At 41.2% G+C, this 15,757-nt stretch overlaps 1 protein-coding gene across 8 annotated transcripts in view; it reads right to left on the reverse strand.

Annotated features, from left to right (window-relative positions):
* SPAG9 (sperm associated antigen 9) overlaps positions 1 to 15,757 on the reverse strand; it is a 141,307-nt gene that overhangs the window by 3,922 nt on the left and 121,628 nt on the right. For 5 of the 8 annotated variants that reach the window (XM_047706156.1, XM_047706155.1, XM_047706162.1 and 2 more), the window contains 6 exons: positions 14,251 to 14,399; positions 12,690 to 12,861; positions 10,490 to 10,603; positions 8,804 to 8,842; positions 7,689 to 7,865; positions 5,132 to 5,281 (listed from right to left, as the gene is read on the reverse strand). In XM_047706156.1, coding sequence (XP_047562112.1) covers positions 5,132 to 5,281; positions 7,689 to 7,865; positions 8,804 to 8,842; positions 10,490 to 10,603; positions 12,690 to 12,861; positions 14,251 to 14,399 — 801 coding nt within the window. The remainder of the gene's footprint in view (positions 1 to 5,131; positions 5,282 to 7,688; positions 7,866 to 8,803; positions 8,843 to 10,489; positions 10,604 to 12,689; positions 12,862 to 14,250; positions 14,400 to 15,757) is intronic. The other 3 variants (XM_047706158.1, XM_047706157.1, XM_047706161.1) reach the window with 1 other exon arrangement.

Consider the following 15,757-nt stretch of genomic DNA (forward strand, 5'->3'; position numbering starts at 1 on the left):
CAAATGGACAGTCTTCTCTCGTTTATGTCAACCTGAGAAGTGAGACTAGATAGGCCTATAAACGTGGAAGTGTGGAGACAGAGCCCATGCACCCACGAACTAGCTAAACCCAAACACCTCGTGGTGGTTGTCAGTGACAGTAAAGCTCTCCAATCAGAGATAACCCACAGAGGCACATGGAAATAGAAACTGACTCCCTCCGGCGCAAGGAGTGGCAGATTTATCACTCAATATACTGAGTTTTTTGTTTTTTAAGATTTTATTTTTTTAAGATTTTATTTATTTATTTGACAGACAGAAATCACAAGTAGGCAGAGAAGCAGGCGGGGTTGCGGGGGAAGCAGGCTCCCCGCTGAGCAGAGAGCCTGATGAGGGGCTTGATCCCAGAAACCCGAGATCATGACCTGAGATGAAGGCAGAGACTTAAGCCACTGAGCTACCTAGGCGCCCCAAGATTTTATTTTTAAGTAATCTCACACAACGTGGGACTCAAGCTCGCCACCCCGAGATCAAAAGTCACATGCTCCACTGACTAAGCCAGCCAGGTCCCCCTATACTAAGTTTTTTCTTCCCATGACTTTCAAGATTAGGACAGATTATGAATTAATGGTGTATGGTGGAGATGAAGAAATGAGGCCAAAACCACAGACAGGCTATAGGTTCTTCTAGAAATAGTTGAGTCAACTGGATAAATGAGGTCCTGGTCAAACATACTGCTCTCCAAGGCCCAGTGAAAGCAAGCCACCCTCCTCTCTACAAGGTGCATCCCTGGTTTTGTGATGCAGAACAGGGTTATTCTGACAGAACTCAGTGACAACTGGCCTCATGGGACAGATTCTTCAGCAGAATCCTACATACTGGGGCGCCTGTGGCTCAGCTGTTGGGCGTCTGCCTTCGGCTCAGGTCATGATCCCAGAATCCTGGGATCGAGCCCTGCATTGGACTCCCTGCTTGGCGGGAAGCCTGTTTCTCCCTCTCCCACTCCCCTTGTCTGTGTTCCCTTTCTCGTGGTCTCTCCCGTCAAATAAATAAATAAAATCTTTAAAAAAAAAATCCTACATACTTATATACACGTACAAACACACATATACACTAAGGGGCAAAGATACCCTGCTGATCTGCTAGTTTTGCCGTGTGTCTCACCTGAATTTCAGCTGGGCAAAAGAAAACATTGGTAATGTCAACTAGAAACAGTGGCAGAGAAAAAAACTTGAAAGTTGGCACTTGTCAACAGACACACGAAAAAGTGCTCCATATCACTCGGCATCAGGGAAATACAAATCAAAACCACAATGAGATATCACCTCACACCAGTCAGAATGGCTAAAATTAACAAGTCAGCAAACGACAGGTGTTGGCGAGGAAGCGGAGAAAGGGGAACCCTCCCACACTGTTGGTGGGAATGCAAGCTGGTGCAGCCTCTCTGGAAAACAGCATGGAGGTCCCTCAAAAAGTTGAAAATAGAGCTACCCTATGACCCAGCAATCGCACAACTGTGTATTTACCCTAAAGATACAAATGTAGTGATCCAAAGGGGCATGTGCACCCGGAAGTTCATAACAGCAATGTCCACAATAGCCCAACTATGGAAAGAGCCCACTGACATCCACTGACAAATGAATGGACAGAGAAGATGTGGTATATATATACATATACACAATGGAATACTACTCAGCCGCCAAAAAAAGCAGACAAGCAAGAAAGAAATCTTGCCATTTGCAACAATGTGGATGGAACTAGAGGGTATTATGCTAATAAGCGAGGTAAGTCGATTGGAAAAAGAGAATTATTGTATTATCTCAATGATATGTGAAATTTAAGAAACAAGACAGAGGATCATATGGGAAGAGAGGAAAAATTGAAATAAGACAAAACCAGAGAGGGAGACAAACCATAAGAGACCCTTAATCTTAGGAAACAAACAGAGGGTTGTTAGAGTGGAGGGGGGCAGGGGGATGGGATAACTGGGTGATGGACACTGGGGACGGAATGTGTTGTAATGAGCACTGGGTGTTCTTTAAAGCTGATGAATCACTGACCTGTAGCCCTGACACAAATAATACATTAGATGTTAATTTTAAAAAAAATGAATATACCCTAAAAAATATATGATTAGAGATTAATTTCCCTGTGAAAAGAGTATCTACTCTGTAATTCTTTTTTTTTTTTTTTTTAATATTTATTTATTTGACAGAGAGACACAGCGAGAGAGGGAACACAAGCAGGGGGAGTGAGAGAGGGAGAAGCAGGCTTCCCACCAAGCCGGGAGCCCGATGCGGGGCTCGATCCCAGAACCCCGGGATCATGACCTGAGCCGAAGGCAGACGCTTAACGACTGAGCCACCCAGGTGCCCCTCTACTCTGTAATTCTTCAACATTTATTGAGACTTGCTTTGTGACAAGAATTTTTTACAAAATGAATTCAGCAGTTTTGGATATTGTTTGTGTGTAGTCACTTAGCTTTTAGGTTTTCCTGATCATATTTTCTTAATCTCTATAGTCTTTGTTTTTTTATGCTTTTCTAGGCATATTAAAATATGAATATTACTCAGTTTTTCCTTTATATATTTTAATATTTAGTTATTTGTAAAACTTATCTGCATATTTTCTTCTACCTTTGTCTAGCTTATTAATTTTCTTGTCATTGTCATTTGCATCTAATCAGTTATTAAACGTATTGATTAAAAAAAAAAAAAGTTGGTACTTTTCTCTGTAGGCCAAACTCTCCTTAACCCTGTGGCCCTTTCACAGCAATGTCAAACTGTGAAGTAAAACATGCTCTCAAAGACTCAAGACAAAATCAAAGAATGTAAAAAACAGTTTGGTTTTTAAATTTTAAAAAATTACAATGAGGGGCGCCTGGGTGGCTCAGTCAGTTAAGTATCCAACTCTTGATTTCAGCTGAGGTCAAGATCTCAGGGTGGTGAGACCAGCCCCACACTGGGCCCCACACTGGGCTCCACGCTGGGCGTGGAGCCTACTTAAGATTCTCTCTCTCCCTCTGCCCCTCCCCACCAAAATGAATAAATAAAAATCATTCAAAAAAATAAAAAATTACAAAGGTAATGACAAATTAGTTGGCCGAGATTAAAAGTTGTTGGTATTTGAGTTGTTTTGTTTTGAAGGTTCTGCTGTTTAGAATCACTATTTCCTAGGGTTCTACATCCTACTTAATTAAACCACTAAACTAGAAGACTGGTGGTGAACAGGTGGAGGGGATGAAGAGTGCACCTGCTGTGAAGGGCATGGGTGACATATGGAAGTGCTGAGTCACTACCGTATATCTGAAACTTTTACAACACCGGAAGTTAACTACACTAGAATTAAAACAAAACAAAACAAAACAAAACCCCCAAAACATGGGATTGTTGGGATCAATTTTCCATTGTTAAACTATTACAGGAAGTGGAAATGGAATAAAAAAAGACCAAATTCACTTTTTTAAAAAAGCATATATATATATTAGAATTAACCTATGATTTTTTTTTTTAAGAATTAACCTATGCTTTAAGACAAGTCTGCTTTTCAGGCTAGATTAACTAGAGATACTGACAAACGTGGTTAAGCAATTTTTACGCTGTTTCTACCAGGCTCCACAATGAAAGGAATTTCTAGTGGACATGGAAAAATCAGAGAGATTTTATTAACATAGTCCTCAGTATGGTTCTAACTGCCATGTTGCACTCCAAGGAAAAGTGGCCCTAATCACTCCAGCTACCTGGAGTCCCTTTCTATCAAGGAATTCTGCACCAATAGTCAATTACTTAAAATATTTTAAAGTAACTTCATTCCCGTTGACATCACCAGAATTAATCAATTCCTAAACTTCATATTAACATCTCCCCTTAAAACATGTAAGTCTTTTGCATCAGATATTCTGATTTATACTAATTTATGTGGCCCACTGTCCTTTACACGGCCCTAAATTTCATTCTACTTTCTTACAGAACTTATAACGTATAAAGTATAAGTCACCAGTCTACATTACATTCTCTAAACCCTTATGTTTAGGAACTTTCTGAATCGTTGTGATTTCAGGCACATCCAAGGACCCCTTTATTTACAGCAAATAAGTAAATTTACATCATAGTCTCTTAAAGTTTACAAAGCACTACACTTTCCCGAACATCAAACATCAGGTCTCTGCTTTTGTGGTCCCCCTCTGGCCTTTCTTTCTCAGATTCTTTCATAGGCTCTAATGGTTTTTTTTTTAATGGAATAATAATACAGGGTTCTCTATCCTAGAACCTCTTCTTTTTGCCCCTGCACACTCTCCTTGGGTAAGCTCATCAACCTTTGTGGTTTTTAGCACCACTGGATACAAATGGTCTCCAAAGCCCTCCCTTCTGAGATATAAATTTTTTTTTTTAAAGATTTTATTTTTATTTATTTGACAGAAAGTGAGAGAGCACAAGCAGGGGGAGCAAGATGGGGGTGAGAAGCAGGCTCCCCGCTGAGCAGGGAGCCCTATGCAGGACTCAATCCCAGGATCCTGGGATCATGACCTGAGCCAAAGGCAGACACTCAACCATCTGAGCCACCCAGGTGCCCTGAGATATAAAATCTTTATAACCCAAAGACCAGTGGCCATCTTCCACCTTGACAACTCCCAGCTTCCATATTCTTCATCAAGATGATGCCCAACATCAAATTCTTCTCTCTCCCTCCAGATCTCCCTCTTCTGTTCTGATAGTCTTTATCTCTGAGTAAATGGATCACCGCCCCCCCTTTCTCTACATGCTATTAGTTACTAATTCCCCATCATACCGCTTTATCTATTCTGTTTGTTTGTTTGTTTGTTTGTTTTTTTAAGTAATCTCTACACCCACTATGGGGTGGGTGGCTTGAACCCACAACCCCAAGGTCAAGAGCTGCATGCTCTTCTGAGCCAGCCGGGCACCCCAAACCCTGCTATTTTCGAATGCTCCTTCAAACAAATACATTGTGGTATGAAAAGAAACTGAAAAAGAAAGAAAGAAGGAAAAAGGGAACTATGAAGTCCTTTTGCAAGTAAATAATTGAAAGAAAACCTCTTAGAAATCCGTTATCAGAGTAGTTTCTTGTTTACTATGAGTGAAAATTCAAGTTACAGGACACAGTGGAGACCGAGCTCCCAGAATCCATGTCTTACCCATTCGGAAGTCAATGTAGCCCTCTCCTCCACTGATGACGAGCATAGACTTCAGAGGCGCCTGGCTGCCGGGCTCCTGTGTAGATGGCCCTGCCTTGTCACCTGTTAGATCTGTGCCACTACTGCCAGTTTGTGGGCTGACAACTTGACCTGTTTGTGCAAGAACAGAAGTGGATGTTACTTATCAAACTAGGGTGGGGAAGACTCATTTTCTCTGAATATTTTCAGAAAGTTGAACAAAAAGGTAAATATATCTGGTACAACCAAAGTACTGGGGCTGCTAGAAGCCTCTACATGATCAGAAAATATCTATAAAGGTCTTAAGAACCCAATTTGAAAATCTAAGTAGAGCCATTTTGTACCAAAGCAGGAATGGGTCCAAGACCCATTATGAGATCTGTGTATGGCCAGGCTGATCTTTGCTGCCTGCTTCAGACTATTACAATCTACATCTTTTTGACCTGAGGGACAGAGGAAAGGGTACATGTGCATTTGTAAAAGAGACATAAAGTCTTCAATGCAAGCCCTATGAGTTTGGATATTCATAATTAATATTTAAATGTATTTTGAATCCATGGTATTCCTCTCATATTTAAGAAAATTACATCTTATTTATAATTTAGCTTATTCAAATAAAATTACTAGCAAATGTGCCATTTATTCTAAATTTAAGTTCTAAGGTAGAATACTTGCATGAGATGGTTTGAAAACCTTTAATATGCATAGTTAAATGAACTAGATTTTTAGGTATAAACATTAACAAATTAAAAAAAAAAATGAGGGGCGCCTGGGTGGCTCAGTGGGTTAAAGCCTCTGCCTTCATCTCAGGTTATGATCCCAGGGTCCTGGGATCAAGCCCTGCATCGGGCTCTCTGCTCAGCAGGGAGCCTGCTTCCCTTCCTCTCTCTCCACCTGTCTCTCTGCCTACTTGTGATCTCTGTCTGTCAAATAAATAAAATCTTTAAAAAAAAAAAATGAGAAGATGAAGAATATATATGCAACATAACTAAGTTCAAAGATACAAAAAAAAAAAAGCTACACATTGTTTATAGATTTGTTCAAATGTAAAAATATAAAAACATGGGCAGGATACTTGTCAGTTTCAGGACTGTGGTAACAGATGGAGAGGAAAAGGGGAACAGGTTGGGATTAGAGGAATGTAAAGGAGACTCAAAGGGGATTCTAGGACTCTTTTTTCACAAAAGCAAAAAGATACTGCTATCAGCAATTCCATTTTTAGGAATTTATCCTAAGGAAATGACTATGTAAATATACAAGGTGTATATTTCAGGAAGCTCATTACCATGTTGTTAAGAATACTGAGTAACTGGTTAGGGTACCACGTGCCAGCTATGCACACTGAATCATTTCACCTTTGGAACACCCTCAGGAAAATGAAGACAACGGTTAAGTTTATGTGCCATCCTGACTAGACTCTGGTGCACAGACCTGTGGCCAAACTCCAGTCAAGGATATTGCTGTGAAGGTGTTTTTTAGATATAATTCACACTTAAATCAGTGGACATGAGTAAAGCAGATGATTCTCCATAATGTTGGTGGGTCTCATCCAATCAGCTGAAGACCTTCAGAGAAAAAGGTCTCCTGAGGAAGAAGGAACGCTCTGGACTCCAGCTGCAACATCAACTCTTTCCTGGGTCTCCAGCCTGCTGGACTCCCTGCAGATTTCAGACTTGCCAGCCCCCAGAATCACATGAGCCAATTCCTTAAATTAAATCAATCACTTGTTCTCTCTTATACCTATTGGTTCTGCTTCTCTGAAGGACCCTAACACACTGAAACGCTATCATGTCCAATGTCACGCAGCTGGTGTGGTAAAGTCAGAGTTGAACTTTGTAGAGCTCCAAAACTTGTGTCTCAAGAAGGAAAAGAATTCAAAACGTGGGTCCTGCTTGCACACGGTCAGTCACATCAGTTTAGTATTCTTAATGGACAGAACATTTTTCCCTGGACAGCACCACTAGCACCTTTCATCTAGATGGTGCTATATAGTTCCAAAGTACTTTCGTTAATTTTCACAAAAATGAGGTCAGCAAAGCAGAGATTAGTCATGTCCACTTAGGAAATGAGGACGAGTCTCCGAAGTGAAGTGACTTGCTCAAGATAACTAGGCAAGTGGCGAGGCGGGGACTCCTAGTCTGCTGCCCTTTGCCACGACACTGAGAAAGGCACCAGACCACAGTCCCTTCTCTTCCTGTATATGACCTTGACGAGAGGGGCTTCTGTCTACCATCTCCTTTATTAGGCCATGATTGTTTCTGATATTCTGTGGTGACAAAATAGTACCACCGCTTTTCAAAAGCGAGCAAGTCTCTTAAATAAAAATCGACAAGTTTGTTTTCGGGGAGAGAAGAGAGATTCCAAAACAATTTCATTCAAATATCCCTACAGTGCTTTATCTATGCCTCCATTATAACTTTTCGTATATTATATTGGAATTATTTGTAATGCCAGTTCTTAGCATTAGACTAGGTAGTGGAACCAAGGGATAGAGGAGAGACAGTTATATGCAACCTCTTGAGAGAATAATCTAACTCACCTGGGACTGCCACAAAGAATTTCACAGCATCCCGGTGCCCATGGAAGCAAAGCTGTGCATGTGCCATCGAACAATAGGGTATAAATGTCCCCGGAGTCACTTTATCGCTGTTTTCATCACCATACACGCGGATTACACTGCCGGGACGATTTCCTGGTGCTCCTGAGGTTTTGTTCGCTGCAACAGAAAAACCAAACACCAAACATTTTCCCGCTGGAAGCAGTAATGATGCAGGATGTTACTGGTTAATCCTTATGATAGTATCTAAAAGCTACAGCCAGTTGAGGTAAAAACAATGGCAGCGATGCCAACTCAAGACAAAGCTAGGAAAAAAAAAAGGTAACATAGCATGCTAGTTATTTTTAAGTACCTCAGTAAATGGAGCAGGGGATTTTGCCAGTCTAGCAATAACTACACTTACTTTTTAAACACATCTGTTAATTAAAACAAAAACAAACTTAGTTTTAAAAAACCAGGTTTGAATCTTAGGTATGTCTGCTTTATTTTTATTTATCTTTTAAATCCCCATTTTAGAACACTAACCAGTTATACAGTTTGAAGTAAATGGGTATATTATTAAATAAAAATTTCATACTTTTATCTTCTGATTTTTCTCCCCTGCGGTAAGAGTATCGCCCTTGAGCGGGCGGTAAGAGGCTGTGTTTCAGAGGACGCAGCCGCTCCCACAGAGTAGCTTTTATCTACAGCAGACTGAGGGCTCACTGCATTACTGCAGAACAACCAGACTCACAAAACATCCCCATTCCATGGGCCAGTAAGTGAATGAAAGAAACATGGTTGGTAATAAGAGTAAACAATGGAGATTAATGACAGTTTTAAGAGATGCGTCATGTTTTTACTGGAAGGAAAACAAAGTCTGGAAGAAAGTTCAGCTGCAACGAAAGACGATAAATACATGAAGCTGCTGAGCAGTAGTTTGGTGGCCGTGGGACAAACGTTAAAAAATAAAACCAACAGAGAACGCCTGCTGCGATGCAGTGATTGTGAGAGGATGGCACTGAGGAACATTCAAGAGGGCATCTAGAGCCGGAGGACAGCCTCCTGGTGGCCACGAGAAGCCAGGAAGAAGAGCTGGGTTCAGGATCTGCACTTACCCCTCAGCCCCAGTAAGCGTCCCTGGTGGAGGATTATGGCTACAGTGAGAGAGGAGGAAAGGGACATGGAGAGGTGCATGGCAGGGGGGACGAGCACTACCATGAGCCTCCACTCTCGCGGCTTCTCTTCTATCTGCTAGCTTGGCACTCTAAGCTCCTCACTACAGTAACAGAATCCAACTTGGTGTGATACCAAGTAACATGGAAAATTCTTACCAAAGCTTCTGTAGACCATCTCTGCTCAAAACGGACTATTTGATTCACTGTGATTTTGCTTTTCTTAATTATGAAGCGATTTCAGAGAATAAGAACTTAACAGGGAGCATTTCCTAAATGCAAATATTTCCCCCTTTTCTTTAAGAAATCGGGTTCAGGGGCGCCTGGGTGGCTCAGTGGGTTAAGCCTCTGCCTTCGGCTCAGGTCATGATCTCAGGGTCCTGGGATCGAGCACCATGTCAGGCTCTCTGCTCAGCAGGGAACCTGCTTCCCTTCCTCTCTGCCTACTTGTGATCTCTGTCTGTCAAATGAATAAGTAAAATCTTTAAAAAAATAAAAATACTGGAGCGCCTGGGTGGCTCAGCGGGTTAAGCCGCTGCCTTCGGCTCAGGTCATGATCTCAGGGTCCTGGGATCGAGCCCCGCATCGGGCTCTCTGCTCAGCAGGGAGCCTGCTTCCTCCTCTCTCTCTCTGCCTGCCTCTCTGCCTACTTGTGATCTCTCTCTGTCAGATAAATAAATAAAATTTAAAAATAAATAAATAAATAAATAAATAAATAAAAATACAAATAAAGAAATCGGGTTCAAATAGCTATGCTAAAATGGAATTCTCTTTTATAAAGAAGGGAGATGAACTCATGCAGATTTATAAGTAATTGCACAAAAGACAGCTGGGATTAAGAACTTGGGTTCTTCAAAGGCTCCAGACAGACCACCTTCCAAGCATCTCCCCTTCTCCCTGAAGAAAGGCAGGCAATTCCTCAGAATTATTTTATCTAATTATCAACTTATGGCACTTGTTTTCAAACCATTCCCGGCCCATGAATTCTGTAACACAAAAATGCTTATTTGATGAATAATCAATGTAATGGAACATAACATGAAAAACATACAATGTACACTTTGTTTACAAAAATAACAATAATGAAACATAATGTAAAAAACATACAATGTACATTTTGTTCACATCCTTTTCACATACAGGAGAGACAGCTTGTCTCCAGCATCACAAGCACTCGCTAACCTAAGAGACTTTTCCCACATTTTCAAAACCTCAAATAAGCCAAGTGGAATATCCTATAGTAACTGCCAGAGGGATGTGAAGAACCAGAATGATTCTAGGCCCTGTTTCTGGACGTTGATGTACTTAACCCTTAAGAAAGCCAGACTTCAGCCTTTATTTAAATAATGAAATAGGACTGTGATCCCTGAATTACGAAGAAAAGCCTCCCACAATGGAACATTTTTAGTTATAAAGGTTGGTCCCAACAGACACTATTAATTCGCTACAATGTATACATTTTATAGAAGTAATGAAGGAACAACAGTTAGGTCTTTGTCATCAGTCTGAGTTCCTGGATTACCACAGATTTGCCAATACCAAAATCATTCCCTTTCCTGAATTCTGGACACAACTACACCCTGCAACTCTTCTGTCTGCACTGTGACAGTCAGCTAAAAATATACTTACTTTCTGTCAGTGGGATGGAGATGATGACACCGTTTCCTGTCCCCACCCACAAACGATTGCAAGACACCATAAGAGCTGTGATCCTCACAAAAGAGAAGCCCAGTTTTCCAGTACCTGTACAGTGGGTGGGAAAAATTTTTATTGAGAAACTAGAACAGATGATGTCTTAAGCTCCAAATCCCTTAGAATGGCTAGATTAATACAAGACAGAAGAAATGTGACCAGAGCTAGCTGAATGTTTCCTGAAGGTGCACACCAAAGCAAACTTTCATTGGGCTTTATCTCCTGTCTGATAACTCACTGTTAATGGAAAAAGAAAATTCTACAAGTGGCTGACATTACATTATCATTCAGAAAGAAAATACTGTTAATCAAGAGGTACGACACAAGATTTAATTAAGGAGCTGCCAAACCAAACCAAACCCAAAACAAAACAAAACAAAAAAACAAAAACAGAGTTTGCCAGATTGGAAAACCCAAGGTCCTTTGTTTTTATACGCCTAAAGAGTTCGACTTTGCCTTACATTTATTTGCATAGATAAAAACAATCTTTAACGGAACTTACAGTCTTTCCTTATTTACACATTTTGATTCTAGAGCCATTTTGAAATTTTAGGTTATCACAGGCATGTAATTTAGGGAGAACAGATGCACGTTTTCTATTTGAAGGGAATTTTTACAACTGATTTTATTTTCTGAGACTTGAAAGGAAAATTCTTAAACAGATAATCATACGTCTAAGACAAATAACATTTAGTTACTCACAAGTTCTACTTACAAGAACTGAGAATATGATCACAAACAGCTTTAGAAGCCTTAACTACCATTCAGTCTAAGTTAGAGATCTTTAACCTATGGTCAAAATATACTACTGAAATTGGGGGGCCTGGGTGGCTCAGTTGGTTAAGAGCCAGACTCCTGGTTTTGTCTGAGGTCATGATCTTGCAGTCCTGGGATCGAGCCCCCCACTGGGCTTGGTGCTCAGTGTAGAGTCTGCGTTAGATTCTTTCTCTTTCTCCCTCCTCATCTAACCCCTCCCCACTTGTGTACGCTCTCTCTCTAAAATAAAGTCTTTAAAGAAAAGTATATTCCTAAAATTAGTTTGCATTTATGACATTCCTAATACTCAGAGTGCTAGATTAGGGACTAAGGATATAGGATGGAACTCGCCAGAGATGGTCCCAGCTCTTTGTGGGTCTTCTGGTCTTTGGGGCAAGAAAGACAACAAACTAGAATCAAATATTACTGATGCAACCACAATAATAAGCCCATGAAGAGAAAGCATGAGAGGATCTTTATCAAATTGGGAAATCAGGCAAGGTCTGTTCTCCAGGTGACATGTAAGTTTCAGCCTGAAAACCAAGTAAAAAGGGACCAAGAAGAACTTCTCTGGCAGAGGATATAACACATACGAGGAGCCTGAAGTGGGAAGGAACCTGGTGAGCTCAGGTCAGTGTGAGCAGACCAGAGTGAGTGAGGAGAGTGGTCCAGGCCCCTGGACCAGTTCTTCTGGTGTTGTCACAAAATGTCACCTCACTTAAGGTAGGAATATTCTAAAAGTGGCTGGTGTTACATAAGTATGTCACGGTGCTATTGGCACACTGGTTACTATGCAGCGAACAGACTGCAGTGGAAACACAGAGACCGGTTAAGAGCTTCATGGTTATCTAGCGGGGTAAGGATGGTGGCCTGGCCTACAGGGATAACGGTAGAGATAAAGAAGTAACTGATTTAAGGGGCGCCTGGGTGGCTCAGTGGGTTAAGCCTCTGCCTTCAGCTCAGGTCATGATCTCAGGGTCCTGGGATCGAGTCCCACATCGGGCTCTCTGCTTGGCAGGGAGCCTGCTTCCTCCTCTCTCTTTCTGCCTGCCTCTCTGCCTTCTTGTGATTTCGCTCTGTCAAATAAATAAATAAAATCTTTAAAAAAAAAAAAACAAAGAAGTAACTGATTTAAGATATTTTTGGAGACAGACTTGACAGCTCCCAGTGATAGATTAGGTGTGTGGAACAAGAGAGGAGTCAAAAATGATCCCAAATTCCTGTCAGGAGCCACAGGGTACACAGAGCATCTGCCTGACACTTTGAGTGATAAGAGCTCACCAGTCCTGAGGCAACTTATTCATTCGTTCTACCTAGCATTTGAGACCATTTAAAAATAAAACATTTTCTTCAACGGACATAGAATGCTTTGGAAGCTTACCTAACATTTTGCTTACATAAGGCTCAATGTCCACATCCTGTAGGTGCTGGTAAGTGTGTGCATGATAGAGACGAAGTGTGGAATCCAAACGAATGGAGACCCACACACCGTCACCCACCCACGCAAGCTGCCGCACCTGGCTCTCCTTCCTGGGGTGCGCATCAAATGATTTCTAGGAAAGATTGTTCAATCACAATGTTATTTTGATTAAACAGGAGTTCATGTTTAAACACTGTGCTAATTTCCACACCAATCTGGCAGACCATGTATTAGAAGAGGCGCGTAAATACTATTTACTAAATAGGATGACTCTGACATACACAAATGCTTTTATCCCAGACTGCAGAACAATACGCAGAACAAACAGCTTCAGGATGCTAGACTTGGGCACTGTGCAGGGTATCAACTTACCCAAGTAGCACTGGCATATCCAGACTCTGTAACAGTGTTCAACAAAAAGCCTAAATTTGATCTTGGGATTTTGTATTGCTGCAGAGCAATGCATGAAGTAAAAGCCTATTTAAAATTAAACAAAAAGGAACGTACACTGCTCTGTGTATCTCTGCGTGCAGGAACTAGATTTGGAAAAAAGGGATAAGGACTTTTACCTTAAATTTTTCCTGCCCTTTTTCTTTAACAATTAGAATGAATTTGTATATTGCAGCAAAACTTTTAAGAGAGCAATGCTAAGAGGTTTTTATTTTTAAAACAAGTTGCCAATTGCAATCTTATTTCTCAGTCTCTGATACAGGTATGGATTTTCCTAGATCCACGTGGAGTGACAGAGACAGGGGAAACCTCCTCCCACAAAACCCACGCTTAAGTACACATATCAAGAACCAAGAATCCCAAGAATACACGTATTACATCTATGGATATTCAGACACACATTTAAACATTCATGTGTGAATCCTCCTTCCTTAAATAAATAAATAAATAAATAAACAAACAAACAAACAAAAAACCCATTTCCCACCATAGTCAAAAGTGGCAAGAGAGGTGAAGTAATACAGAAAACTGCCGTCCAGGGGCACCTGGGTGGCTCAGTTGGTTAAGCCTTCGGCTCAGGTCACGATCCCAGGATCTTGGGGATGGAGCCCCATCTCGGGCACCCTGCTCAGCAGGGAATCTGCTTCTTTTTTTTTTTTTTTTTTTTTTAAAGATTTTATTTATTTATTTGACAGAGAGAGACCACAAGTAGACAGAGAGGCAGGCAGAGAGAGAGAGGGAAGCAGGCTCCCTGCCGAGCAGAGAGCCCGATGCAGGACTCGATCCCAGGACCCTGAGATCATGACCTGAGCCGAAGGCAGTGGCTTAACCCACTGAGCCACCCAGGCGCCCCGGGAATCTGCTTCTTTCTCTCCCTCTGATCCTACCCCAGCTATCTCTCTCTCTCTCCAAAAAATAAATTTAAAAATCTTAAAAAAAAAACAAACCTGTCATCCAATCCATCACTGATGTGCCCTTTAGACTCAGAAAACAGTTTCTAAAGAAGTTAAACATAACTATAGTCTTCAGAAAAGGCAAATTTAGTAACTAAAGCAAGCATAGGTTAACTTACCTCTATTTTCATAGCCTTCGGCTGAACCACATAGACTTTGTTCCTATAGCCACACCAGACTTTGTCGTGTACCACAGCCATACACCGGACAGAATGGTGAGGCCGCCCAAGGTCTAACAGGTGATAGTTGGACAAATCCCACTGCCCATCTTTAAAATAAGAAGTAAATTATTAGTTAATGCATATCACCTTTCACTCAATTTTAACATAAGAAACATTGTATTTAGGTGCATTAACACAATTATAGGTGATCACTGCAAAATACCGCATAGTTTATCTTTTCTTTGAGGAGACTGAATTCTCTCCTTTTGTCTACTTACTGCACAGTTGGGGAAGATGTCCCATGAGCCACCCGTGGCATGGATCTCCACACTCACTCGCAGTGATGTGATAAATCAGATACCAGTTATCCGTTTGTAATAACAGTTTAAGAATCAGAATGGATTTAGTATTATTTTCAGGATAATCTTTCTCTTTCTCTCTCACTTGCATTTTGATTTATATTGTAAATGTTAAGGACAACACATTGCTAATAATACTAACAGTTCAGGAATTACACACCCAATAACCTCCGATGGCAGAAATACAAATGGGAATCAGCCACTGAAAGCTTGCTTTTGTAGAGTCTGCTTGAACAATTTCAGTGAAAGAAAACGTACTGCCTCACAAAGTGGCTGTTCCATTTTACAAAAGCTGTAACTGTCCGAAAAATACTCCCCACACCTAACTAGTTGAATCTAGAATATCATTGCCCATCAGTCTGTAGCTTTGCGCAATGGGCACAGAAGAACTCAGTCCCACTTCGTTACTGCCCTATGTTTTCTCCTCTCAAAATGAAACACTCTTGGGATGTGCTCTGTATGTATTACAGTTTGCAGACCCTTCATCCTAACTCCACTTTGTCTGTTGGTTTAGCATGGGTCAGTCTACTGCAGCGGAGCAGGGTGATCACCAGTCCTGTTCTGGACACAGGGTTCTAGGAGGCTGAAGGTTTTCAGTAACTTGTATTAAGTTTGGGGTCGACCTTTAGGTACTTCTCATTCTTCAGACATGTTGCCCTCTTTTTACTCTTCTGAACCCCAACGCAGAACTTTACATTTATACTTATTAGGTCTTTTGTCTGTTCTTCAATATAATTTTGGGTTCAGCTTGCCAAAACATTTATTTTATTTATTTTTTTTAAAGATTTTATTTATTTATTTGACAGAGAGAGATCACAAGCAGGCAGAGAGGCAGGCAGAGACAGAGGAGGAAGCAGGCTCCCCGCTGAGCAGAGAGCCCGATGCGGGGCTCGATCCCAGGACCCTGGGATCACGACCCGAGCCGAAGGCAGAGGCTTTAACCCACTGAGCCACCCAGGCGTCCCCCAAAACATTTATTACCACATTTTTTCTAGGCTTTTGTACTTATTAGCTGACTGACCACGAAGTGACTGAAAACCTGTGCCTCCAGTTTCTTCATCTATAAAATGAGGATGACAAAAGAACCTTCTTCCTAAATTGCTGTG

This window comes from Lutra lutra, chromosome 16 (assembly GCF_902655055.1).
Source record: "Lutra lutra chromosome 16, mLutLut1.2, whole genome shotgun sequence".
Classification (NCBI taxonomy): domain Eukaryota; kingdom Metazoa; phylum Chordata; class Mammalia; order Carnivora; family Mustelidae; genus Lutra; species Lutra lutra.